The 27,884-nt window shown below is 34.9% G+C and overlaps 3 protein-coding genes across 5 annotated transcripts; 1 reads left to right on the top strand and 2 right to left on the bottom strand.

Annotated features, from left to right (window-relative positions):
* Positions 1 to 812: 812 nt before the first annotated feature.
* Positions 813 to 8,480, bottom strand: LOC108987764 (ATPase 11, plasma membrane-type-like). 2 transcript variants are annotated; one of them, XM_035690281.1, is made up of 21 exons: positions 8,427 to 8,480; positions 7,844 to 7,963; positions 7,630 to 7,728; positions 7,212 to 7,376; positions 6,938 to 7,072; positions 6,634 to 6,813; positions 6,278 to 6,484; positions 6,038 to 6,157; positions 5,482 to 5,601; positions 4,868 to 4,990; positions 4,674 to 4,778; positions 4,438 to 4,582; positions 3,783 to 3,947; positions 3,463 to 3,701; positions 3,323 to 3,355; positions 3,142 to 3,223; positions 2,842 to 3,002; positions 2,524 to 2,694; positions 1,510 to 1,692; positions 1,122 to 1,300; positions 813 to 909 (listed from the first exon to the last, which is right to left on the bottom strand). In XM_035690281.1, exons 1-21 carry the CDS (start codon positions 8,478 to 8,480, stop codon positions 813 to 815), a joined length of 2,883 nt encoding a protein of 960 aa, XP_035546174.1. The 2 variants fall into 2 exon arrangements, with proteins under 2 accessions (XP_035546174.1, XP_018816318.2); XM_018960773.2 differs by having other exon boundaries at positions 7,212 to 7,349.
* A 3,638-nt stretch (positions 8,481 to 12,118) lies between these two features.
* LOC108990161 (ranBP2-type zinc finger protein At1g67325-like) lies at positions 12,119 to 18,789 on the bottom strand. 2 transcript variants are annotated; one of them, XM_018964038.2, is made up of 7 exons: positions 18,579 to 18,789; positions 18,355 to 18,403; positions 17,138 to 17,250; positions 15,360 to 15,558; positions 14,133 to 14,246; positions 13,559 to 13,671; positions 12,119 to 12,529 (listed from the first exon to the last, which is right to left on the bottom strand). In XM_018964038.2, exons 1-7 carry the CDS (start codon positions 18,591 to 18,593, stop codon positions 12,392 to 12,394), a joined length of 741 nt encoding a protein of 246 aa, XP_018819583.1. In that variant the 5' UTR covers positions 18,594 to 18,789; the 3' UTR covers positions 12,119 to 12,391. The 2 variants fall into 2 exon arrangements, with proteins under 2 accessions (XP_018819583.1, XP_018819593.1); XM_018964048.2 differs by having other exon boundaries at positions 12,119 to 12,526; positions 18,579 to 18,786.
* A 7,244-nt stretch (positions 18,790 to 26,033) lies between these two features.
* Positions 26,034 to 27,155, top strand: LOC108987508 (ethylene-responsive transcription factor 13-like). The gene has a single exon (XM_018960433.2). The coding sequence runs from the start codon at positions 26,231 to 26,233 to the stop codon at positions 26,990 to 26,992; it is 762 nt and encodes a 253-aa protein (XP_018815978.1). The 5' UTR covers positions 26,034 to 26,230; the 3' UTR covers positions 26,993 to 27,155.
* Positions 27,156 to 27,884: the final 729 nt, after the last annotated feature.

Raw genomic sequence — 27,884 nt, 5'->3', positions numbered from 1 at the left:
ATTGCAAAAGTTGCAAACTTACCGCTTTGATGATTTCGAGTAGCATATGTTTAAGAGACAACTGAAATGCAAATTCTTCTGTGGCACCAGAAGGAAAAAAAAAATGTTAAAATTCTTGAATTAGATGCCCTAATTATCTTGAGAATAAACAATTTTATCTGTACTACCTAAAAATTTAGGAGTTCGGTATGTGGCTACTGCCATAACACAATCTAGTTGCTACATTAATTTGATAGAGACCATATTTTTATGCCCTATATTTGGTTTCAGCGTTCACTTTCATACTTAGTTCAGAAGAAAATGAAGATTCCATCTTTTTGGTTTAATGAAGAGGATACCCTGGATCTCTCCCAGAACTTCAACTCAAACTTCTCAAAGCCTTTAACAATGCTCCTCAGAAAGGATAAACTCTTGGCTTTCATCCATAATGTAACAGGAATAAAAAATTTCAACGCACTGACTTGACACATTCTCATAAATAATTCAAACTTTTATCTCCATCTGTTCAACAGGATGTCTGACCTATATTTCTAACTATAAACATTATAAAATGGCATGTCGAACATGCATGGATACACTACTTGTTCATCAGTGTTCGGGCAATATTAAATTTTTTGATAAATTTAGTACAACACAGCTTATACTCAGGTATGTGATGTTTGGTATGTCATCACATAAGAATCTAGGCGTTTTATTGATTGAGTATTGGAAAATTGTTGAATCTGTGGTGTACCACAACAGCCTTCTTTGGATTTTTCTTTACTAATTTTCTTTTTCCTCTTCTAATGGAAACAAAGAAAGGAATAAAGACTTCAGAGAGTGTAGTGCTGGTTCATGGCATCAATGTCAAGACCCCTCAGCTTGGCAAATGACTCAACCTTGCCTTTCAGGGTGTGAAGCTCCCTCATCCTGAAAAAAGAAAATGAAAGGAATTAAGAAATAAAATCGCATGGGACTGATGCATTAATACAATAATAATAATAATGGTAAGGGTCCTTCAAGAAAGAGGACAATGGATGAAAAAATGCAAAAATGAGTAACCCAACTGAAATCTTGAGATAGATATGCATCATACTATGAAATAGTTGGAGAGTATTGTGAATTTCAGTTGAAAGACAAACCTTGCAATCTCTGCACGCCTTTTAGCTTCCTCTGCCATGAGACTGATGTCCCTAAAAGTGCTCCTTTCAGAAAACTTTTTTGCTTCAACAGACTGGAGGCCATGTAGTGTTCGCTGCTCGGATGCCCATGCAGCCTCACGAGCTTCCCTACCAAAGTCTTTTTTGTTGGTAAAAGCAGTCTGTTTTAATAGACAAACAGGTGGCCATATTAGTAGTATTATTTATGAAGCACTAGCAATCATGAGGAAGTCAGGATCTTAGGACATGATCGATGATATGAAATGAAAAGAAATTCTGCATAGTTTCCTCAAGTAAGAAGTTCATGATATTTAGAAAGTTCTAGACATTATCAAGTCATCCATCATTGGGTAACTTCAGTTTCACTTACTCTTCGGTCTACCACGAGATCCCAGGCGCGTCCACTTATCGCATATCGGACTGCAAATTTTAAGGGATCGAGCAAGAAATAAGTCACAATACTGTATAACCAAATGATGCCTGTCCAACCCCAACCAATGCTTTTTATTCCAGCGAATGTCCAATTTGCAGTGGCAGATATTACTGTAGCAACCTGCAATGATGAGTCTTAAGCGACGGACAATTTGAAAAGGATGGAAAAGCTTATGAAGCAAATAAGACGTTTAATTTTGAGACAGCAATGATATTGCTAGACATCAATATAATTTTAAAGTAATCAGGGTTTCAATTGAGTGTAAATGAAATCTTTTAGTGCCATGAGATGATTCCATTTCCATACTTCCCCCTTTTTGAATTTGGATACTAATCAATTATAGTACCAAAACGAAGACTTTAAAGCAGGACTCCGAGAATACTCTAAATACAAGTGTTTGTGTGTGGTATGTGTATGAATGTATGTATGCATGTATCAGAATCGAAAAGCTTCTTTGAACTCGTGGGACTTGATGAGGATGCTCCTATATTGTCAGCAGCAAAAGCATCTTTAGGCTCCTATTATCCAAGAGCTCAAAAAAATGGAGACATTTGGATTCAATATATATGATCCATACAATATCTTGATAATAATGTATATGTAATTGAAAGTTGAGATATTGAGGGGAAGGAAGAATTGATGAGCTTTTCCCATCCTTTAGCTGTAAGAAATTCATAAACTTGCAGAAGTAACCAGAACTATTAATCGTATACAAAGGATCAGGTTATATGTCCTTCTCAAGTAAGGTATAACTTGATCATGAATGTGTTTCATGGACGGTATGAATTTTTAAATATGGTTTTCACTAGATAAAGGTAATGGATTATTTCTACTCTATGGTCTACAACATATGCAATAGAAGCCACATCTTTCTTCAGTATGTTGCAATCCAAGTATGTTTCTACCAACTAAATCCATTTTGAAGAACAAGAAGAAGTTAAAATTCTGTACCAGCTGAGCAAGAACAAAGGCTGTAACGAGCAAAAACCCAGGTCGTTCCATGAAAGACCAGCCCCGGGAGCGTGTCACAAATATTAATGCCTGGCTGATGATGCTGACTTGAAGATACACAGCAGATGCCATTGTCTCTTTTGCACTGATGTCCTTCACATTAAACTTTTCCTGCAAGAAGAATGGTATAAAATAAGTTCATTAAGTTAAATGAAAATCTCCTACTCAAATCCTCTGTAAGAGCACATTTATGCAATTCAGGATCAAACACAGAAGGCTATGCAAGACATAAAGCAACTGCCAAAGGAGGGAAGTTACCTTAAAGAAATCTGTTTTAAAAGCTACCCCAAAGAATACGATAGTCATTAGGGCAAGGTAACTGCCAAGGACAATCCCAGTTGCAAAAATCTCACTGAGTTTCCAACTGTCAGGAAGTGGAGAAGGCTTGACCCTGTCTTTGGATATGGTCATGATGGTACCTGCAAGCAGACTAACAGTCACATAACAAGCGAAAGGAAGGAGATAATGTTGACAGAAGGATGAAAAGTAGGAAGGAAGGAAACAAAGTTATTAGTCCATTAAACATAGGACGATGGTTTAAGAAAGTAGCAAGCTAACCATCATTAAGAACGGCGATGACAAGAACCATGAAAGGAGGGAAATCAAATTTCCAGATGATATTCAGCACCAAGAAACCTAGCTGTTATACAAAAATCAGCTGCAAATGAGACAAGCTTTGTTGTGGGCTGCAATTATAAACAATTTCATATACAAGAACTTAGTTTAGAATGGAACCTACCACAATACGTATAGTGATAGAAACAGCATATATCTGTATGAAGGGGAGCAAAGATAAAGAGTCTCAACATTTAATCTCACAAGTAAGGCGTAAACCAAGACTGATAATTTCTTCAATATATCTAGTAATTGTTAGATTACCGTGTAGTTTTTCATTCTCTGGAAGATTGCCCGGCTTGTTAAAACAGCACTAATGATTACACTCAACCCAGGTTCTGTTAGAACAATATCTGAAGCACTACGAGCAGCATCTGTGGAATCTGCCACAGCAATTCCTATGTCAGCTATCTTCAAGGCAGGTGCGTCATTTACTCCATCCCCGGTCATTCCACAAATGTGCTTTCTAGCTTGCAATTTCTTCACAATCTCATACTTATGTTCTGAAGGAGAAAAACGTATTATTAGAAATTTTCTGAAAATCAAGATTTAAGGACTCACTCTATCATTACCGCCTCACTGACCTGGAAAGACGCCAGCAAAACCATCAGCTTTCTCTATGAGTTCATCAATTTGGAGACCAGCAACTGCCGCATCCTTACTATTACCAAGCAGAGATGAAGAGGGGTACATATTCGTGCCCATACCAAGTCGTCTCCCTGTTTCCTTTGCAATTGCAAGTTGGTCACCTGCAGGGGTTATAAAAAGGTGAAATCACCGAGCAGATGCATTAAGGTTTCGTTGTTGTTACATAGCAAGCTCTGTAGGAACCCATTGTGGTGGTGTGGAATGAACTGCGATACAAGTTTTGTAATGGTACAAGCCAAAGTTAGGAAGAGTTAAAGATAAATGTAGATAGGAGCAGCTGGTTTTTTCCTTGCAGGCTTCTCTTCTAATTATGGGAGGGGAACAAGAACTCATACTCAGGTAAGGGCGGTTTGGATGGATTAAGACTTTGCTTGAAACCGAACTAGTTTACTGTTGATTTGGAGTCTGACTCGCAATCAGTACTGCATTGATTAGATGTCTCTCGTTGTGTGCATTGTAGTCATGAGATTACTTTGAGAAACAAATGTGACAATTAAGTGAAAGGATGCCTGGTGGTGGAGACTGGAGAGGATAGAGCTCTCTTATTTGCATTGTAAATGAATTTGAGCCGTATGATAGTTTAGCACTCACCTGTGATCATTTTAACACTCACACCGAGGTCCAAAGCTCTTCTGATTGTTTCGGCACTATCATGGCGAGGAGGGTCAAAAAGAGGGAGAAGGCCAACAAACTGCCAGGGGCCACCAGGATGGTCTTTGGTACCAGCAGGTACTTCCTAGAGAAAAAGAAACCAGATTTTTCTCAAGAAACTACAGATAGGAACGTGTGTATGATACAATGAAGAAACCTTGAGAGAGTACTGGTACCTGGCGGGCAACTGCAAGGGAACGTAGTCCACGTTCTGCAAACTTGTCAATCATTGCATGTACTTTCCGTTCAAGTTCCGTTTTGTTATGTGCCAGATTAAGAATCTAGATAGCATAGGTGCAAAAGAGTTCAGAACTTGCGGGTGTACATTTTAGGTTAATAACACAACTGAAAGTTAAGTTATAGTTTCTACCTGCTCTGGTGCACCTTTGCTGACTCTCTGCATTTTACCAGCTCCATCGATGTATGTAAGTGCAGTCCTTTTGTCAGTTGGATTGAATGGTAGGAAGTGAACTTCTTGGATTCCAGCTCGTGCCTTACAAAAATAATAAAATTATAGTAAATGAGTTGTTTTTCTCTTTCTTTGATGTAGTTGTACCGTGGCTTACTCCTTAATGTGAGTACTGAGGAGTTACATGAAAGTAGCCCTTTTTTGGCGAAAAGAAAAAAGCTTAATTCAAGGTAATAAGCAATCATGAGAAGATAAATTTTGCAGAAACTCCTAGAACTGGGTTTCAGAACCAAACATCTATCAGTTCTAAAGAGTGTCTTCAACATGTTGTGATTTGTAAGAAAAAGAAATGTAAGACTCCCATAACCCTTTGCAGACAATAGCAACAACCAAATGCTGGTGATGACAATGGAAGACGGACAAGAAGCATCTTTATACCCTTCGGTTGATCACACCCACCACACACATAAATTAAATAAAATTGAGTATAATCCTCTTTAAAAGAACATACACACACATTAATGGAACCATTTTCTGTGAAAATGACCTATATAAATATTTTTCTAGTCCAATACCTCCTTAGGGTCGCCTAACATTGAAACAATTGCAGCATCAATGGCATCTTGATTCTCCAACCTTGATGCTCTTGCCGCCATAAGTACAACCGTATCCTTCTCAACACCTTTGTCAAAAACCTGTAACGGTATGGATGGTTGAAAAGTCCCATGAAGCAAGCACAAATAGCATTTCACAAGTTTAAAAAAACAAGTATACTAGACAACCAATAGAACGAGACAAGAATTCCATTGTCACTTTTGTTTGGGTTGGGGTTAGTAGTGGTAGAGACGATATCTTGTTTCTTTAGATGTGTCTCTTGGAATAATAAAACTTTTTCTTTTCTAAGTAATAAAGAATTTTATCAATTAAGATAATAGACATAGCACACGTACACAGGACGTACACCAGAGAGTCTCTTGGAATGGAAACGACAAAGTAACATGAAATGCACACATGTGCAAGGCAAAATGTGATCAAACTTTTAACATTTTGGTTTCTACCATGAAGCTATCCAATATGCCCATTGCTATGTCATGAAGACTAAAAGCAAAATAGAGCGACCAAGAGTATTACCTCAATCATATTTTTATCAACCGTAAGCTTGTTTAGTGTCAGTGTGCCTGTTTTGTCACTGCATAGCACATCCATTCCAGCCATTTCCTCAATAGCTGTCATTCTCTTTGTTATGGCACCCTGCACAAGACATAATGCCCAACATCCAATAATATTCACAATTGAGAACCATTAATTCATTCTTATTCACTGCCATTAATTTTCCAAATCAATCTAGACAGTGGCTGTGGCTTCACAAACCTGCTGTGATAAACGATGTGAACCAATGGCCATTGTAACAGAAAGAACAGTTGGCATTGCAATTGGGATGCCCCCAATTAGTAGGACAAGTAGATTATCAATGCCAACACGATATCCCCTGCGGTGAATCACATATATCACAATGATTTCTATAAACATCCCGACAGCAATAGAACAAATGCAGAAGTTTCCAATTGATGTTAAAACCTGAAAAAAAATTATTTAAATTCAACAGTTAGATAATATTAAGCATGAATATGAAAATATTTATTGTTATGATTTCGAGAAATTCTTGACTAGAGTGCTTAAAACGTGTTTTGGATTGGCAGTATGGATATGAAATTTCTGTAAATTACCTGCTGGAAATGCCCAACATGTGTAGTGTTTTCCACAAGATGAGCTGCCTTTCCAAAGAAAGTGTGAACACCAGTTGCAATAACAACTGCTTCAATTTCCCCTTGCTTGCATGTTGAGCCTGAATAAACCCCATCACCAGGGTTCTTTGTTACTGGAAGAGATTCCCCAGTAAGTGCAGACTGCAAGTGACAAAGAAAATATGTTAAATTCAGGAGGTTAGACTAGTAGGTAACAATATGGGATGCATATTTCGGCCATAATGGCACTAGGACGTAGTTTCAAAGGATCAATAACAATATTTACCTGATCAATTTTCAAAGGATCTCCTTCAAGAAGACGTGCATCAGCAGGAATAATGTCACCAAGTTTGATACTAATTATGTCTCCAGGAACCAGCACTGAAGCATCTTCTTCACCCCATTTTCCATCACGTAGTACCTGATCAAGGATAATTAGAAGTGAAAACAAGATAAGATGTCTCTGACAGAGTGGAAAATCAGTAACAAGGTGGAACTAGTTCTTGATGGCAAGGTTTAGCTGTCATGAACTTAGGATATCAATATGCAAAGAGAAGAACCTTTGCTTTTGGGGCCAAACGTGCCATAAGAGCAGCAGCTGCATTGCCAGCATTGTTTTCCTCTATGAAACTGATAGTAGAATTAATGATTAGTAAGACCAGGATGCCAGCAAAGTCATGATAATCTGCATCTTTATGCTGCACAGATAAGGTTTTGTCAACATTCTCCCCCAAAATAATTGACAAAAGACTCCAATTTGACTAAATTTCAACATGTCATTTCAACTTCTAGTAGGGAAAACTAATGAACAGAAAGAATTCAGGACTTCTTGATTTCACTGTGGTTCAATGAAGTCTTCAATGATGACTAATATTAGTACTAATTTTTTTCAACTCACAGGGTCAATGTCATGTAGCCGACCATATTAGAAAAACAGGAGTAGATAAAGAGAAAACTCGAAGATTCATATAGACTTACCCCTCCCTGTGTAAGAGCAATGGCCATGATAGCTGCAGCTTCCATAACCCATGATAAAGGATTCCACATAAAGCCTAAAAACTTCAGTATTTTGTTTTCCTAGAGCAGGGTAGAAAAGCAGAGAACCCATACAATGAGGGAGACTGAGGAAGCAATAATGGGGAAATAGAAAGCAAGGAAACAGAGAGATTCAATTGAACACTGCTTCTCCAACCTTTTTCTCCTCAAGTTTGTTGTAACCAAACAAAACCAGTCGCTTTTGAACTTCATCAGAAGTCAAACCTTCCCTTGTACAAGTAAGATGCTCAAAAACTTCTTTAAGGGGTATATTCTCCTACAAGAAGCAACTTCCAATTTAGAATATCGTTTTGTGCCAAACAAATAAGATTGAAGTATGGAAAAATTCTTTGCATTCCCATCCTTCTCTTTTACTTCCATTTTTTGGTCAAATCAAATGATCACCATGATACACCATTAACCAAACACAAAAGAACCAACTTCAGTTTATTTTTCCAATCTTACTGTACTTCAACAAAGAAAATGAATAAGAAAAAAGAGGATCTTTAATGCAGAACCAGACTTTATTCTACCAAGGAATCAAATTTTCTCATTAATTTTACATCTGACTATGGAGATTGCATTTGGTTCTATTATTCCTAGGTTTGCAGTTATGAATCTTCAAAATGAAAACAAACAAATAAAAAAAAAACAAACAAACAATGTCAACCTGTCAGGCACCTTCATCACTAATATCTCTTTTGTCATGTTATGAGTTTTTTAAAAGAAAAAACACATACCAGATCAACAGCTTCCTGGTTAACAGCATCAAGGGAATGCGATATTTCAACCATTTTGGATTTCCTTTAGCTTCAACCCTCCACCAAGAAAGTCTTCACCAGATTATCTGCATGATCAGATAGTCCATTACGCATGCAATCCTTTACATTGAGTTTGCTAATCCATAAAACAAATAGGTTGATGTTAGTACTTCTTATTTAATTTCGACTAGAATGTTAAGTCATTTGAGTCCACCTCTTCTTAATTCAATCTATTGTTTTTATATGTGGAAAAAGAAAAATCAAAACCCATTGCCTTGTCCTCTTTTCTCTCTGTCAAAGCAGACATCCTCAAAAATGCACTTCTTGCATAACTGTAAGTATGAGGCCTCGGATATAGAACATTAACCATACATCCGGTATTCAATATCCACCAATCTCAGTAGCAACAAATAAACCCAGAAATCCCATTAGCAACACGAATTCAAAAAATAAAACAGCAAATTTTGGCACCTATAAAACGTAACGATCCCAATTCTTCAAACTAAAAGATGCCTTCAAATCTCTTTCTCACGCATCAAGCCTTCATGTCCTTGAAGCTGCAACGAGCCTAGGGCGCTAAAAGCTGGACAGATTACTCCAAGAATGGGACTAAAGGAACAGTATATATAGCTGTACTTGCATGTACGACCAATCGACATTAGTGCCAACTAGGAAAAGTCTAAAACTGAGAATCAAGACAGAAGAAATGAAAAAGATCCGCAGTGCTTGAAAACGATGCCATTGGCTTGTGAACATCTCCGGCTAGCGTCTGCATCCGAAGCTCACTCATCTTATACAGTTGGACTTTACAAATGGCTGTTAAATTTGCCGCCATGCATTGAATATATCCTCTTTGGACCCAACGTACTTCGTCCGTACCATAACTTACAATTATGTATATGTAAGAGTGTGTGTATATATATATAAATGTTATAATCATAAAGAGATTTCATAAAAGTTAATATATAAATTGACGTAGTTTAATATGATATGTCAGATTTACTTTAGAATAAAAGTAATTTTATAATTTGACGTACCACATCAAAACAGGTTAATTTGTGAGTTTAGTTTTATAAAATTCCTTTGTAGATAAAGCATTTCTCTGTCATATGTTTTGTTGTCAAGTTATAAGAAAATACATACTATAGACAATTCTATTTCATAATCTAAAGTATAACAAATGATGGTATCAAAATTAATAATTAATCTGGTCAATATTCCAATTGGAATAAAATAAAACAAATCTCCATATTTTTTTTCATGTATTTGTATATATATAAAAGGAATTAATTCAGGGAGGATATACCAATAATAAATGGTAGGGTTTAAAAACAACATATTTTGGTTTTTTTTTTTTAGAAAAAAAAAATGAGAGATTTTGTAAATATACTTTAGAGGCTAAATCTTTGCTCTATATATTATAGAATAATTATACTTATCATCCTCACACACCACACACTATATTTATTTCATTTTTTTTTTTCTATAACAAGTATTTGGTGTATGGATGATAAGTAGAATAACTCAATTAATTTAACAAGAATAAAATAAAATAATAAATAATTTTAAAATATATAAAATATGTGATGTGAAATGATGAATATGATTCCTTAATTTCACTTGAAAATATATTGAGATGAAGGTCTGCAATACACAGGATTAGAAGATACTTTATAACGTGGGAAAGGCTACCTCATCGAAGTACTTTTTTTGTAGTTTTATGAAAAAATGAAACAAAAAGGGGAGTTTTTAATGCGTTGTTGGGTGTCTCATATGGATCTGGTTCATTGTCACTTCGGAGACATCTGACGAAGCTTAGTCATGATCGATGCAGACTACAGGCAGCAATGGGTGGTGGCTCTGAAGTTGTACCTTTCGAAAACACAAACATTCTTGGATAGTACGTACAGCCGGCTTGTTGGATTGCTATTCTTTTGATAAAATGACCTCTAGGCATGCAGGGAGAAGCATATCATCTATACATGAGCTGGAATTGAACCTAGAAAATTTCGTGCTTTCAAATGAACTACATAACAAACCATTGGATCCGTCACCTACAAACCATTATAGTACAATATCTTAAAAAAAATGCAGGAATCATTCAGAAGAATTAAACCAATGCTCAGTTGTCATTGAGTAAACTTATAAATTGACGTAATTTCGTATGATTCTGTTGAATTTATTTTACGATAAAATTAATTTTATAATATAATATATCACATCAAGTCACATGAGTTTGTATGTTTATTTTGTATAACCTCTATATAGTTAAAGTATTTCTCTTTTTTTTTTCTTTTTTTTTTTTTTTTTGTGAAAGCGGTGGCCCATTGGGGATTTCTTCCATCTTTATTTATAATAAGCGATTCATCATTAGTTTCAACCTGATGATCTTTACAAAATGATATGAATATAGTGAAGGGATTGATCTCTCATTTATTTCGGGTTTCTCCTGTCACTGCTTTGCACTATACGACGCCAAGAGGGACGATCGTGCTGTACCAAGCCGTCTCGGCAGAGACCGTTTGTGAATCCACCAATGCATTTGGCCTCGTTGACTCAAGTCCCTCGCGAAAAGGCAATACCCGGCAGAGCACATATATTATGTATAATAACTATTTTAATAAAGGAAAATTATTAGCCTACAACTCTCTTTCAACTCTATATATTTTATAAAAGAGCAATGCTAGGTACAGTCCCCACTTGGGGACTGCATGTGCAGGCCTAGGCTATTTTAACTTTAAAATTTTGTAAAGTTACAAAATTATCCCTCCTAAAATAATGTTTTCTCTCATTTAAGCATGTGTCTGCACATACAGTCCCCACTTCAGGACTGCAAATAGAATTTCTCTTTATAAAATTAAATTTATTTTTAATGTAGTAATATTTTTGCATTAATTGATCGTAAAGTGTGTTATCAAGGAGTTAACAAAATAATTGTAGGTGTAAGCACTCTTTGGTTAACGCCCACAGTTGCTCGTGCCGTGCCGTCTAGACAAAATTCAATTTTTTTTTATATTTTTCAGTTTTTTCACATTTTAACATCTTTAAATATTTTTAAAAATTAAAAAATATATATATCAATATACTAATAATCACTTTCTTAATTAGTAAATAAAAAAGTTAAATACATAAACAATCAAAATAAAGAGACAAAATAAGAGAGCATACTAGTATTGTTCTTTTGAAAAAATCTATTTATAAGCCTCATTTTTTACACAGTCTGATGTAAAACCTTCCACATCAGCTTTGTTAAGAAATAATTAGTATTTTTACTTTTTTAAAATTGCAATAATTCCCACTATAAATAGGTGTTAATACACCGGCTTGTACGTAGCATGCCTCTTTACTTTTTAATAAACAAATACATAGAGAGAGAGAGAGAGAGAGAGAGAGATGAGTTCAAGTTTAATTTTTAATAGATCAAAGGGTAAAGATTACATTATCTTTCGCGTCACTTCAGTTTTCAGAAATTCCTCTCAAGATTATGACTCACTCTAAAATATGATCACCAAACTATTAATGTCATTACTTTATGCCAAACTACAAAATCTTTTGGTATCAGCCTCATATGCATCAACAGTCATGAAGAAAAGAACTCTAAAGTATAAATAGTTTTGACAGATTATCGCCTCAGGCAAAAGCTCTAATCAATTGACTACCTAAACAAGTAGTACTCAATAACCAAACGACGGATGGTCCAGATTTCCACACATTGATCACTAAAATTCCCCAGAAAAACAAAGTAACAAGATGTTATACTGGCTAACAGCACAAAAAGTGGTAAAAAAAATAAAATAAATATACATATGAATATGATTCTATTATATCTTCTATGAACATGTTTGTTCTTTTCTCATTCTCTAAGAGTCTAATGCTAACAAATGATTCCCTAATACACACAGGACTGGGGGATTTAAGCTATCCATGCACAATAAGGAAATTTTCTACTTGCCAGAGGCTGGCTTCTCGTTTCCACAATCCTTGCGGTTGCAAACAGTTCGAAAGGGATAATTAAGATTGCCGCATTTGTCACAAGTCCAACTGCCTTCAGGGGCACCGGTGTTTGTGGGGTTTGGACCCTGCTAAGGAATGGTGAGCAAACAAACTAACTATAAGGAAATGAGCTATTAAACCTGAAAACACCATCACGTGCATGGTATGTAATGCAAACTTGCACGCTAAAACTGAAAAATATCATCAAAGCAAAATTTGTAAATGTCTTCAAAGATGGCATCACTTTTGCAAATGAAAATTACTGGCTCAGTGTAACTTATCAAAACGACAAAAAGTGCTACAAAATCATGCACTTAAGTCTATGGATAGGGTTATTCTATCACTCCTCACCGACCGTATGGGTTATTCTATACCAACTAGGATTCTGAATCGGGGGTATTGGGTGATGTAGAAATGTACTCGTTCAATCTAATTTTAACACAAAAGATCATATCTATGTCCTGGTATTACAGCCATTCTACCCTCCCCTTCTAGTTTGTTCATTTAAATATTTTTTCCACTTATATACCAAATTTTCTCAGCAGCCAAATGTCAAGCAAGAAACCTTGGAAATTCCATCCCCATGCTTCCCCCCACCCCTTCTCTCTCTCAATATCACAGCCTTTTGCAGTGGCAATTGTTAGGCTGATATCCAGACAGTTGGCACAACCAGCCCTGGGATCAATCCCAGGAAGCACCTATTGCTCCAGATTGCACAGTATGCATTATTAAAAAAATATGGTTTGGCGAGTTCTTGGAGGGAGAGAGAGAGAATCTACAGATTTTATGACATTTGGAAAAAGATGGGTGGTCCTAGTTTGAAAGGTAGGTTGGTGAAAGTTTCTACTGTGGTGGGCAATTTCGTGATAGGCAATTGTGAGTTGGATCTCAATGGTTTCAATCCATGGACAACAGAGTGCTATACCACCTATGCAAACTATAGCTAAGTTGGTTTAGGGCCAACTTCCCAGACAGTCTTTCCATTAACATTCTTTTTAATAAGTAAAAGGAAGTCAACATTAAGAACTGCAATGAAAAAATTTTGTGCAATGATATAAATCTCACTGGCAACCATCAGAATATCAAACAACGAATATGTTCTCGGAGAAATCACTTACAAGAGAAGGTCTGGGAGCCCCACATTTCTTGATGTTGCAAGTGGTTCTAAAGGCAAAGTTAACATTCTCACATTTGGGACAAATCCAATCTCCCTCATGAAAACCATCTGGCCCTGCATGTACAAACAATTTTTTTTATAAGTAAAATAAACTGCATGTAGCAAACATATGTAGCTTGCCATAAATAATTAGCATGTGGCACTGCAGAGAGACTCAAAAAGGGCTGTATTGAATCCTGGGTATCAAGCTTCAGAAAAATCTAAAGTTTAAGAAAATAGGACTAAATCAGGGCCCACTTGGAATTATAATATGCAATCTAGCATCATATAGGCCCTATAAATACCAAGTCTCACCCACTACGATTTATTGCAAAACCAGAAACATTAACACAAACTAAAAGAAAGCTAAGAATTCTGAATATGATTTCCAATAAATCATAAAGAAAAATGTTAAAATCTAGAATCTGACAGAAAAAAGTTCCATATAAGCATTCCAGTTTAACAAAAGAATCATGATCGTTTATAGGAATGAGAAAATCTCCCAAACAATATTAAAAGATAGAATGGTGAAATACCTCCACGACGTTTACGAGAAGCAGGATTGTCAGGTAATACTCCTCCTGACCATGGAGGTCCTTGAAAGCCAAATCCATATCCATGGGCAGCTGGCCCTGAACCATAAGCCATGCCTGAATCATTAAAATAATAACCAGTTATGCACACAGACAAAACAGAGTGTTGGACATGCTTGCACCAAACCTACACTGGATGCCATTGAATGCAGAACATTTGTTTGGATAAAGAGCCATTGATAATATTATTGTATAAAGAGCCATTAGACGTGTTTATGTACCAGCATAATTGAACTTGCACTTCCATCATTTCTTCATGATGACTTAAAATTTTAGATACAGTTTTTTTTTTTTTTTTTTTTTTGATAAGTTAAAAATTTTATTAAGCACAATGTAATAGGCGAAGCCCAAGTACACAGGAAATATACAAAAGAAATACCTAGTTACATTCTAAAGCTAGAAAAAAGAAGACGAACTCGTTTACAGCCCCAACCTTGAGTACAAGATACAGTTTTTTTTTTTTAAATATAAACAAATATATATAATAATAAAATTAAAAAAAAATCTTAAATCAAGATGAAACAAATTCTTAAAATTCTTAGATACTTTTTAGATGTAGGTTTTGGTGGGGTTTTATGAAAGGGGTGGAGCCCATAGAAAATTTGTTTGGATTGAGAAAGTTTTAAGGGATACATTTTTATTGAAGTTTGAAAAAATGGTGAGGCCCATAACCGTCCATTGCAATGATATTTGGCGAGAGAATTTTTGCAAGTGCTTTTTTATGAAAAACGTTTTTTTTTTTTTTTTGGTTTTTTTAAATCACAAAAACCAATGCAAATGATTGGATGAAAATTATTTTCGAGAAAAACATTGTTATGGTGTGCACAAGATGTTTGGACTGAAGGTGAGTTTTTTTATTAAAAAAAAAAGTGAAATTGTTTTAGAAGTTTCATGTTGCCAAATATGCCCTTGGTAACTTGGGAGTTTCATTCATAAACAAAAAAATTCTTCATACACCTATTTCTTTACAAATTAATTTCATTCCATACTGTCAAATCTTTTATATGCTATTAAGGTCATCTATGTTAAAAGTTTTCATCCATTTCTTTATGCTTCCAAAGGTAGCATAAACACTCTACCACTGTTATGTCTCTATGCACAACAAAATGTTTCTTTATTTTGAAAAGACATTTTTGAAAAAGAATTTACAAATTGTAAAAGAAAAAGTACCTCCATAACCTCCAGGTGGAAATGCAGGCATAGGACCATATGGTCCATGAGCACTTGAAGCGAAACCATAGTCGTAACGCATCCCAGAATGTGTTACAGGAGATCCATACCTGCTAGACAACCCATAAGGCAAAGGCGGAGCCCCAACACCTCCGAAATAAAATGGGGGAGGAGTGTTATAAGGGCTAAATGGAGCAGGCTGCACCAAAAAAATATATATACACACGCAAGAGTAATATGTCAAAATAGAAGTAATACAAAATAAAATTCTCAGATATAAAAGTTTCTTAAAGTAAAATTTCAGATTATAAGATGAACACTAACATTTTAGTAAATAAGGTAGGCCACTAAGGGCCCCATTTTTGTCAGTTATAACAATAGCAGAAAGGACAAGTTCTTGACATTAATTGTTTGCACTGAAGGCAAGGATGGTGCAAGGATCTTGCCAAAGGTGGTTCTGAAGGCAAGGGCAGCAGCCTCAGATACAAGAGCAAATGATTGATGCAGAGCCTCGTGTTGATGAAAGTGGTAGGCGCACTTAAGCGCAAACACCATCTACAGCCTAGGTGCAAAGTGCAAAGCACAGGCGCAAGCCTGATTGAAGTAAAGTGCACATTTTTTTTAAAAAAAAAAAAAAGATGCTAATAGCAAAAAGTTCATAAAATACAATAATAAGAAGGTTTAAAAAGTCAAAGGGTAATATATTTAGCCTTTTAACTCAAATTTATTAGAGTATTATGCAACATGACAATTTTTTTTTTTAATAAGTAATCGAATATTTTATTAAAAAATGCAAAAAGCATAGCCCAAGTACATAGAAAGTATATATGAGGAACACGTACATTATGATACTTGATAGCTATAATCAAACTAAAGTACATGGTTTGAATCAATACATACCAAAAACGCCATGACCAAAAAAGCTCAAGAATTGTAAGTATTAATCCTATTTTAACTCGAGCAATCATATATCAATCCATCTAAAAAGGCAAGTTGGACTTTAATCTTGCATATTCTGTGTATTTGGGATGTGCCTATTATCTTATGAATAAAACTTCTTGATTACCCATCAAAAAAGCAAATTGGACTATTATCTTGCATATTATGTGTATTTGGGCTGTGCCTATTATCTTATGAATAAAACTTCTTGATTACAAAAAGCTATTTGGACTATTATAGCTGGTTCAAAGCACATACATCACATGAGACAATATGCTGCCATTGTAGGTAAACGATCTTCAATACCAACTTAATATTTAAGAATATTTGTTGACATCATCTTCTGCATCTTGAACCGATATTTTTATATTTTCTTCCAAAAAATTACAAAATCATACTTTTCTGCACTTTAAGCTCACACAAAAAGGGGCCAAAAAGTGGGCTTAAAGCACATTTTTTGTAAATGTGCTAAACTTCTTTCCTTTTTTGAGGTTGCCCTGCCAAACACACATCCATCTCATAACTGTTTTAGATATCTACCTCATCTCCAAGCATCACTTCGGTTGAGTATCATGGTGGATTTTCATATTAATCTACTAGAATAAGAATATTATGGTCCCTTTGTTGTTCTTTACTTACAGATTAGACAGCCAGCAACACAAACCCTAGCACCTTCAACCACCATATGACAATCTCAAATCTGTAATTTCCACACTACCAAACCCATAACAATTTCCGGACTTTGGTTCTTCACTTGGCCCCAACAAACCAATTCCGCATATATGTTGCTTCAGAAGGAAGTTTATTTAAATATATTTATATAGAATCTGGAAACTTACTGGATTAATAGTCGGTCGAGGAGCACTACAGTTTTCACGATTGCAAACAATTCTAAACCCGAAGTTCACGTTTCCACACTGAGGACATGTCCAATCTCCATCACTCCGTGAAGCTGACACATATTGAGTATGATAATTACAAAAAATTGAAAGTGTAACAAAAAATAAAATTAAAGGCAGAAACAGATTACATAAACTAAAGACAATTGTTAGAGGTTAGATACGTGAAAATCTCTAGTAGCCCTTAAAAGAAGCTATAACCAATGAATTTGCCGAGTTTACTGTAGTATACTGGTCCTAACTTGAAACCAGTAAGTTTATCTCGAACCATTTCTTAAAAAGGAACCTCAATGTGATTTTTGAGTCTATAAAGAAGAAAAGATAACTATGAAATATGAATAAAGCTATTAGTGTTATGAACTTATAATTGGTCAAAGCTCATTACAAAATGAGAAGAATCATGTATACTACTTCTGGTAAGCTTTAATTATTCTCAAAGATAAGGTCAGTCTAATATATTTAGTCGAACCATGATCAACACATCATCTAAATCAAAATTGAACCTGTGGTCAAGCTATTGTATAATTACTTCCTCAGAATCATCTCTCTCTTTGGTAAGTATCCTCAAAATCATCCCTCAAAAATGATTTTCTTTTGAGGAACACAATTATATCAGAGTGAAAGTGAAGTAACACGTATCAATTATTTTTAAACCTGATGATAGGTGAAAGACTTTGGGTACATCACTCTGGCGAATGACATAATGACCTCACATCAGTGAAAAGCTCGCCAACAGGTTGCATTCTTTATTACAGAGTGAAATATTGAGAACGAAACCAGGAAAGAGAGCTACCCAAAGATGGAGAATCCGAGCTTGCCACTACAAGCAAATAGAATGTATTTTTCCGGGGAAAAAGAATAAGAGAGGAGAGAATTCAACATACCACATTTATAAAAGTAACATGAGAAATTTATAGAGACTTTTAACAACAGAACTTATATACTATACCATATTTCAACAAATACTGCCCACATAGGCAGATAGAAAATCAAAAACTACAGCTGATCAAAATGTCATATACAGGCTAATTTCCCTATTAACCATCTAACTTATGTGATTATTGAAATCATCATGGCATGGCGAAACTAACAGATAAATATATACTTGAAATTTATACCACATGAAATAAACGGAAACCCCACTGAGTTTAACTTACCATCATTACGAGATCTCTTTGACCCAAATGGGCCCCGATTATTATCAACCTACACAAGAGAAACACGGTGGATAAAAAATATATAAATTAAAATGTAAGAAACAGCGATGGAGTGAACAAGAAAATGAAAAACACACTCAAACGGTCGGTCTGACCGAATATATTCAGCCATATATACCCACAAACACGTATATATACTCAACCTCATAAAGAAAATTGCCCACCTTCGTAGAAGCCATTGACGGAATTTGAAAAATATCTTGACAGGGAGAGAGTGGTGGGCAGAGAAGCAGCAAGCTAAATCAGTGACTGTGAACTCTCCGTTGTTTAATTCTTATGCGAAAAAGGGAGGTACTTGCTTCGTTAATTTCTGTTCGGTTTCAGGGAAAACCAGTCTCTTTAGGGTAAAATGCAACTTTCCCCGAGGAATGGCCGTCGAATATACCCCCTGACCTTGGGTCCAGAAAATTCGACCCAGAACCGAGCCCAACTTATGTCAATTTGGATCACTTCAAATTGCTATCCATGGTAACCCATTGAGGTGATTTGAAAGAGGAAGTAATATTATCTATATTTAAAGTTTTATTTACATAATTATATGTGCTGATATATTAATTAAATTTAAATTTTAAATTTTAAATTAAAAAAAATAAATATTGATAAAATAAGACTCTCACTCAATATATATAATATTATGCATACGTGTCTACCCAAAATCATATAATTGCAGGTGTTATATAGCATGGCCCACATGTCCTAAACTTGTTTATTATCACAAAACAAATTGAAACATAAAGTATAAAGAGTCTTGCTATTCATAAGCCCATACACCACACACCAAATTTTTTTTATTTTTTTAATTTTTTTTTTAAGTTTTTTTATTTTATTATTCTTAAAATAATTGAATTATTATACTCATAATCCATATACCACACATTTAATAAGAGAATAAAATTAAAAAAATCATAAAAATGATGGTGTGTGGTGTATGAGGTTTAAGAATAGAATATTTCAAGTATAAAACCCAAGAAAAGTTTCAAAATGGGGAAATACTGCACATAATTAGTGTTTCCTATTGAATACTACATCTTCATTAAGGTCTCGTTTGTTTAGTAAAATCATCTTATCTCATTTAATCATTACAATTTTTTTAAATTTTTAAAGAAAATACAATAAACAATTCAACTTTTTTAAATCTCAAAATAAAAATTATATTAAAAATTTATATTCTAACAATATTTTATTCAAACTTTTAAATTTTATCTCTTCTCATCTTAACTCACTATCCAAACCTGACCTAATTATTATTACATCATAAAGCACGTTAACACCAACCTCTCTACACCAAACATTCAACCATGAAAGAAACACAACCTGACATAGACCACCTCATCTCCCAAACTGAAACTTTATCTTAGGACGACCTTATCCTTGAACTAGAAACGGAAGTAGCAGAAATAGTAACTAACCATGTTCTTATTGGCAAGCTGGTATCTACAAAACCTTTAAATAAATACACCTTCCACACTACCATAAAAGTTATATGGAGTTTCATCACAGGACTCGATATAGAAGATCTTAATCAGAACACATTCATTTTTACGTTCCAAACCTCACAGGACAAAAACATAATTTTCAACCAAAGGCCTAGAAACTTCAAAGGTTGTTATCACATGATCCTTAAAGAGTGGCTCCCAGGTCAAAGTCTATAAGAAGTGGATCTCATATACTCACCTTTCTGGACACAAATACAAGGACTTGCTTTGAAAATTATGACACGAGATAATGCAGAGAAGATTGGCAGAATAATGGGTAATTTGCTGGAATTTGACCACACTGCAGTTTCTATTTAAAGGTTTCTTAGAATAAGGGTTGAAATAGACACTTTGAAGCCCCTACCTGATGGGTTCATTCTCCTTAGACTCAATAGACATCCTGCAAAAATCACATTCAAGTATGAAAGATTCTAAGTTTTGTAACTTATGTTGAAGACTAGGCCATGTTCACTAGTCATGCCTAGGGGTGTAAACTCAAACCAGAAAAGCGGTCCAGACCGGACCGATTTTACCAGTTTTGAATGGGTCCGGTCCGAAACCGATTTTTAAAATGTAAAAACCAGTCGGTTCAGGTCTGGTTCCGGTTTCGATTTCGGGATTTTTTGAATCAGATTGGACTAGTTGATTAAAAAAAATAAAAAATAATATTTTTATATATAAGTTTTATACAAAATATTTTTTATATATTAAATATTAATATATATAAGTTTTATATATAATGTATAATTATAAATTTTTATGTGAAATTTTTATATATAATATATGTAATTATATATATTCATATATGAAATAATTTCTTATTGTAATTTATAAATTATTACATAAAATATTAATACTAAATAACTAAAAGTTTATAACTAATACTAATATATAACTTATAACTATACTAATAGTCTAATATTAATATTATTATATAGTCTAATATTAATATTATTATATAGTCTAATATATTGATAAAAGTATAAAACAATTTTTTTTAAATCAGTTTTTTTTTTTTATAAACAAATTTTTAATTACAAATTGTGAAACTTACATTTTAAAAAAAAAATAAAAATTAGACCGGACCAGACCGGAAATCGGTAAAACTGGAAGTACCGATTTAGGAGGGTAACCGGTGCGTAATCGGTTTTGAAAAATATAAAATCGGTATATACTGGTTTAGTCTTAGATTTTATCCAAAACCGGACCGGACCGGACCCGTTACACCCTTAGTCATGCCCTCAAGTTCATAAACGTGATTTTGAACCACAATGTGGACAATGGATGCTTGCTGAGGGACAAGAACAAAGGAGATCCAATAGAGTTGAGAAGCCAAAGAAAGAGCCAATTATTTCCAAACCCACAATCCTAAAAAAACTAACTTCAATGCCTCCAATCAGAATCAATGAGCCCATAAACTACATCAATATCTCAGCAAACAACCAACTTGTTCTCAAACAATTCCAGAACCAGTCAACGACCAAAGAAAAAGGTAAATTATTACCAGAAAGGAAGAGAGAAACAAGTGGACAAATCACAAAGATTCAACAAAGCATGCAATTCAAAGGGGGTAGCAGTGCATTTTTCAACTTTGGTACTATGCTTCTTCTACCTGGAATCCAGCCATGCAGTACCTTAAAACACCCATGCAGATCAACCCATACACGTGGCATACATCCGGACCAGCTGGCAAGTCATTCAAAAGGCTTAAATGAAAGCCACAAAAACGAGGCACATTTCCAGTCCCTTGCAGCAGCCAGCCAAAATGTCTCTCACACGATCGGTCACCTCATCCAGGCTTTTCTAGAGAAAACAACAAATCAGTCCAACCATGTGGCCTCAGCTGAAACTCACACAATACATCCTTGAACTACTACACCACAACCAAACTCGCAACACATGTCTTTGCCTTTAATTCATCTCTCTAAGCTCCTGAACCAAAACACAGATCTAGAAGGAAAAGGCAACTTTAACTCAAAACTGTAAGTTTTCCAGCAAATTATTTCCCAGTTCAAAATTGTTCACAGCCCATACATTAGTTTAACCCAAAATTAAAAAATATCTCTCTTAGAGCACTCTCATTGGATTAGCTAAAATTAAATGATAGTTTTGATGAATATAAGAGAAATTTGACTTTTGACTATTACATTCACATAAATCTCCACATTGGAATAGCTATTTTTTCATTATATAATAATAAAATAATATAAGATAAATTTGATTTTAGTTATTCACATTAAATCTCCACATTAGATTATATATTTATTCATTATATGGTAATGAATAATTAATAATTTCAAAAATATTTAATTTTTTTAATTCATAATTTATTTAATTTTATCATATTTTATTATTCTACTTATTATATGTTAATTATTAATCATGTTCTTATTAAATTAATATATCACTAAGTCAAATTAATATATTAATTGTGATAAAATATGTGATAGAAAGAAAGGGAGAGAGAAATAATTAATAAAATATGTATTTGATGTATGTATAGTAACCTTTAAATTTGGAAAAACTTTTGAAAGTCACTGTAGCTAAATTCCAAATATTTGGAACTTGACTAATCCAATGTGAACATATTTTACTCTTTAATAGCTAAATACTCAATGGATTTAGCTTTTAGCTAATCCAATGAGAGTGCTCTTAGTGAGCCTTTCAGGTAAAGCCTGCTAGAGGTGGGCAACAGGGGCAGGGCAGATCCCCCTGTCCGACAGATGTGGGGCGCGGGTAGCCCAACCCTCATCTGGCACCCACAGCAGGGGCGGGGGGGGATGGGGGGCACCTCCTCCATGACAAACACCCCGCCCCACCCGCGCTTTTATTATATATATATATATATATATGTATTTATATATAATAAAATGTTCCTAGACATGAAACGATGTCGTTTCATGAATTAGGTTTTTTTTTACTTAATTACAAATGACCAAATGATGTCGTTTTGTTTATGAAAAAACGACGTCATTTGGTCATCTGTTAAGAAACCCGCAACTTACTCCCTCTCCCTTACCCTTAGCCCATTCTCTCTCTCTCTCTCTCTCTCTCTCTCTCTCTCTGAGACTCTCTCTCACTCACTCATCTCTGTCATCATCCAAGACTCCAACTGTTGTTGTCGTCGTTCCCACTATGTCGTCGCCGTCCGTCTGCATCTCTGTCGCCGAAGGTAAGAATCTGCTTTCAGTATCCGATTTCACAGTTTTTATTTTTTGTTGAGTTGTGGAATGAAGATTAGAGGAATGATGAGGTTTAATCGGAGATGAAGGATGTGATTGTATTTGTGAATTTTTTACTGTGGAGACTCGATTGTGCATGTGTTTTGATGATTGATGACTGATGTGTGTTAATTTTTGTGGGTTTGTGAATATGTTATGTGATAGTGATTTGTGTGGGTTTGTGATGTATTTTGATAATTGAATACGTGATAGTGATAGTGATTTTGTGGGTTTCAAAAACATATGAAAAAGAGCAAAGACATTCTGAGTTGAGCAAAATCATCAGGATATTCTCTTGGTCATTTGCAAATATATAGTCAAATGATTTGAAAAAGAAAGAATGATTTGGAAATTTTTCAGTCAAATCAGCATATGCAGCCATGATAAACACCCAGCAAACTAACCCAACCCCTCGATTTTGACTTTCATGGGGAGTTTTCAAATTGATTGTGAGTTCAAGAGATTCCATTCTCGCAGGTCCATATCACCCTCACTTAGCTAAGACCTGGAAGAAACTTTGGAGACTGAAAATGCAAGACAGGCTAAAACTCTTCCTCTGGAAAATTCAACACAATGTTATTCCCACCATATCTCTTTTAAAAAGGGTTATTCCTGTTGAAAATGATCAAATACACTGCCCATTATGTAAAATTAAAGAGGAAAGTCTTACCCATTTGTTTCTAAGTTGTTTCTTCTCAAGGATCATATGGAGACAATCAAAATGACCCATTAATATTGCTCAATTTGCATTTCAACCAATCTCAAATTGGATCAAGATCATTCTTAACCCAGTTTCAGAGTTGACCCTATTTGAAGATGAAACTCAAGCTTTCCAACTCTTCGCCACCCTAGCCATAGACAATCTTTGGTTCCTAAGAAATCAAGTTATTCACAACTCAATCATCCCAACCATTGACCTGTTTATTTCCAAAGTTTTCAATGCACACATCAAAGCCTGGAAAGAAAAAACCAACTGGAAGAGTCCTTAAGATCACTCCTACCCGTAGGCTTTCATCTATTAACCTTTGATGTAACGGTCTAAAACCATGGCAGTGTTGCAGCAGCAGTATGTAAATCTGAAAATAGAGCTCCTGTCTTTGTAAATACCACATTTATGCACAACACCAATCCCAACATTGGAGAAGCCACAACAGTGCTACTTGCAATCCAATAAGCCCAAAACATAGGCCTGAACAAGATCTACGTTCAAGGAGACTCAAAGCAAGTTGTGCAGGCAATTACCAAAGCAAAGCAGCCAACAGACTGGACAATACATTCCATTATTAGAGACATCAAGTATCTGCTAAGAATCTTTAAAGAATGACAAATAAAGAAAATACATCGATCTCAAAATCGATACGCGCACAATATTGCGCAATGGACAGCTTTCATGCTTCTATATGGTAGCATACCCCTTATTAGCATTCCTTAATGTCTATTAACTTTCCACAATGGGAAAGACCCACCCACCAATCTTGTATAACTAACAAGATTTTGTTGCTTTGCAGTTTTGGTTAATGAATAGAACTTAAATTAAAATGATAAATTCAGGAGGAAATTAAATTAGCATTCCACGTCACAATATATACAATATAAGCTTTTTAAGTGGTTAATAATGCTCAGTCTACGTCAACAAAGGTACAATTAAAAAAAATAAAGAAGAAAAAAAAGTGAACTCAGTCTTTCGTACGTGGAAAGGTTCGTCGACTCTTTAAGGGAGTTGTTGTTGTTGTTGATCCATGTCATCGGAAATTTAAAACAAAAAACGAGTAAACTCAAAGAACGATCGAAGAAAATAATAGTCTTAAAAGAAACACAACGATTTTCACGTGGGAATAAAAAACTGAAGAAAACATGTTAAAGCGCACATCTGTTTTTAATTATTTATTTTCACACTATCATAAAAAGTAAATCATATTTTTAAACTAATTTGAATAAAATAATTATATAACATAATCTAATTTGAAATTAAAAAAAATTAAATTTTATAATTAAAATAATTATAAAAAAATTAGATAGACGATCAAAATGGTCATTACATCTTAAATAATGAAAGTAATATTTTTTTTTTTTTGATGTCCGAAAACCTCTTTAAAGTAGGGCTATTCGAATCCACTCCAGCAAAATAAACTCGGTCTTGCACACCGCACCCTCCGAAATGCTCAACTTGCAATATAATATTTGAGGTTTTATATTGTTTTTCCATTTAATTATATTCTTAATTATATAATGGGCCACTTTTAAGGAAAAAATGCTTTAATTTTAGAATCAATATCCGAGTTTTTCTTTCTTTTCGTGCTTCCTTTTGCGGTCGGAGACTCGGAATGTGCTTTTTTCGTGGTTATTTTTTTAGATTACTTTGAAATTTTGCTTCTGGAAATACAGTTTATTTATTATATATTTTCTTGTTGGTTTCTCCTACATATTTGCAATTTGCATGCTACCCTTTACTGTTAACAGAAATTAATACCTGAAAGCTTGATGATTACAAAAATTCTAAAACAAACATTAATTTAGACTCGTGTTATATATATTTCAAGAACAAAATTAATGTTGCATCCTCTTGCCAAAATTATTATGCAAATAAAATATTTTTTTTTTAATTTTAAAAAAATTATATTCATTTTTGAGTTTTATTTTAAAGTTTGTAAAAATTAAAAAAAAAAATTAAAAATTTCTATCTCGTCTTATTTGACAAACGAAGGCATAAATTAGTAAACCCATGCACGTGGTAATGACAGCCGATATGGAGTACTAATTGTCGTCAAACACTTTTTACGTCGCACAAAATCCGCTTATGTATAATCAAACTTCCAAAAACAGAAAGAATCTAACCAATAAAATAATGAATAAAATAAAATAATTATTTAATCAGAACATGAGCAAGTGTTTTCCATGCGACTAAAATCGATCGCCACGCCACCCCACTTGCGAGAACTTTCATGGAAGCAAGCAGTGCTGCAGTGTGAAACCCCCCCGGTAAAGCTATATATTTCACACAGTTACCGACACGCCTTCAAACAATCTCATTCACGATCAGGAATTACTACTTAAGATCTAAAGAAACAGGTACCTAATTTCCAAATATAGTAAGTTCCGGACAGGGCTGGGTAGGATATCATGGAGTCGGACTTGGCTGTCCTCGAATCCATTCGGCAGTATCTCCTCGGCGATTCGGAGACCACTGGGATTAGTTTTTATGCGGCGATGGGTTTAGATTATGATGCTAACAAGGTGGACGTTTCTCGGAGCACGGCTTTTACCGGTGTTTTTCTTGACCAGAGTAATTGGGATGGTGCATTCCCGTCGAAAGTGGAGGACGCCGGGAACGCTGCATTTTCCGGTGCCGTTAACTTTGGATGGGTTTCATCTGATGAGGTTGATCTTGCAAAGGAAGCAACGGTGAAATCAGAGCAACCGGAGACGAGAGAAGTGGCAGTGGCGGCGGCGAGCGTGCATTACAGGGGAGTAAGGAGGAGGCCGTGGGGGAAGTACGCGGCGGAGATAAGGGATCCGAGGAAGAAAGGCACCAGGGTGTGGCTCGGAACTTACGAAACACCGGAGGATGCCGGGCTGGCTTATGACCGAGCGGCTTTCGAGATGCGCGGCTCCAAGGCTAAGCTCAACTTCCCCCACTTGCTAGGCTCGAATGAAGCCCAACCCATTAGAGTGACTCACAAACGCCGCTCGCCGGCGCCGTCATCACCCTCATCGGATAGAGGGTCTCCGCAGCCGAAGAGGAGAAAGAGCAGTGGTGGCTCAGCGGCTGCAATAGAGATTTCATGCGAGCCTAAAGACACTTGGTGCTCATTGGTCGATGGATCGGTTGCATTGTGGCCTGTAGATCACTTGAAAAGTGACATCTCAAATACGTTTTTTTAATTAGCTCCCCAATATTATCAACATTTGTCTCAATCTGTAAAAAAAAAAAAAATGAAATTGGTCAATTATCATTAAGTAATCAATTTGATCATTGTATGAGACGATTCAAGCAACAAAAGAAACGAGCAGTTCATAATGCGAAATTTTCAAGAGAAGAACTTGAAATTTGTCCCCAAAAAAAAAGTTGTCAATTTCATGTTTTGAGCTCTAATTGTGCATGTCTAAGGAAAATTAAATGCGCCAATATCTTATTTGATTAGATTGTTTAAAGGGATTAATGCTTCTTCTCTTGCAGCTATATATAATGGGCTGTGCTGCGCATCAAGCGGAAGCCGCAGCACATCCTTCATAATTTTTTTTTTTTTTTCACCCCAACACATTAGGTGTGCTGGGACTTCTTCACACAGTAGTATGTGAAGAAGATTTATTCATATATAATGTCATGTTCTGGATAATTGATTTATTTTTTATTAGTATTGAGTGTTTGAGAATAAAATCCTGACTAATTTTGAGGGTGCACAAACCTAATATTTAGTAATAAGTTTCTTGCAAGTACAATTCAGATAATTCAATGAAAAACTCCTCCAATCCGATAATTCTTATAAATTATTTGTATTCAAGAGAATTTAAATCTTAGATCAATGGCACGAATATACCATCAAGACCAAAATCTTTACCATTTTAGCCAACTCTTAGAGATTAAAGTCTATATAATTTATAATTAAAAGTGTAGATCTAAGTACTGCGGTGACATACTAACCAACATATAAACTTAAGAAATTTAGATATAACGAATTTATTTCTTCACCTAAAAGAAAAGGGAATTCATCATATTTAAATTAATTTATTAATAAGAATAATAAAATCTTTTCCATTTCACTACTACATAAGC

This window comes from Juglans regia, chromosome 5 (assembly GCF_001411555.2).
Source record: "Juglans regia cultivar Chandler chromosome 5, Walnut 2.0, whole genome shotgun sequence".
Classification (NCBI taxonomy): Eukaryota; Viridiplantae; Streptophyta; class Magnoliopsida; order Fagales; family Juglandaceae; genus Juglans; species Juglans regia.
Note: the sequence above shows the minus strand (reverse complement) of the source record. Positions and strands in the feature narration are given on the sequence as shown.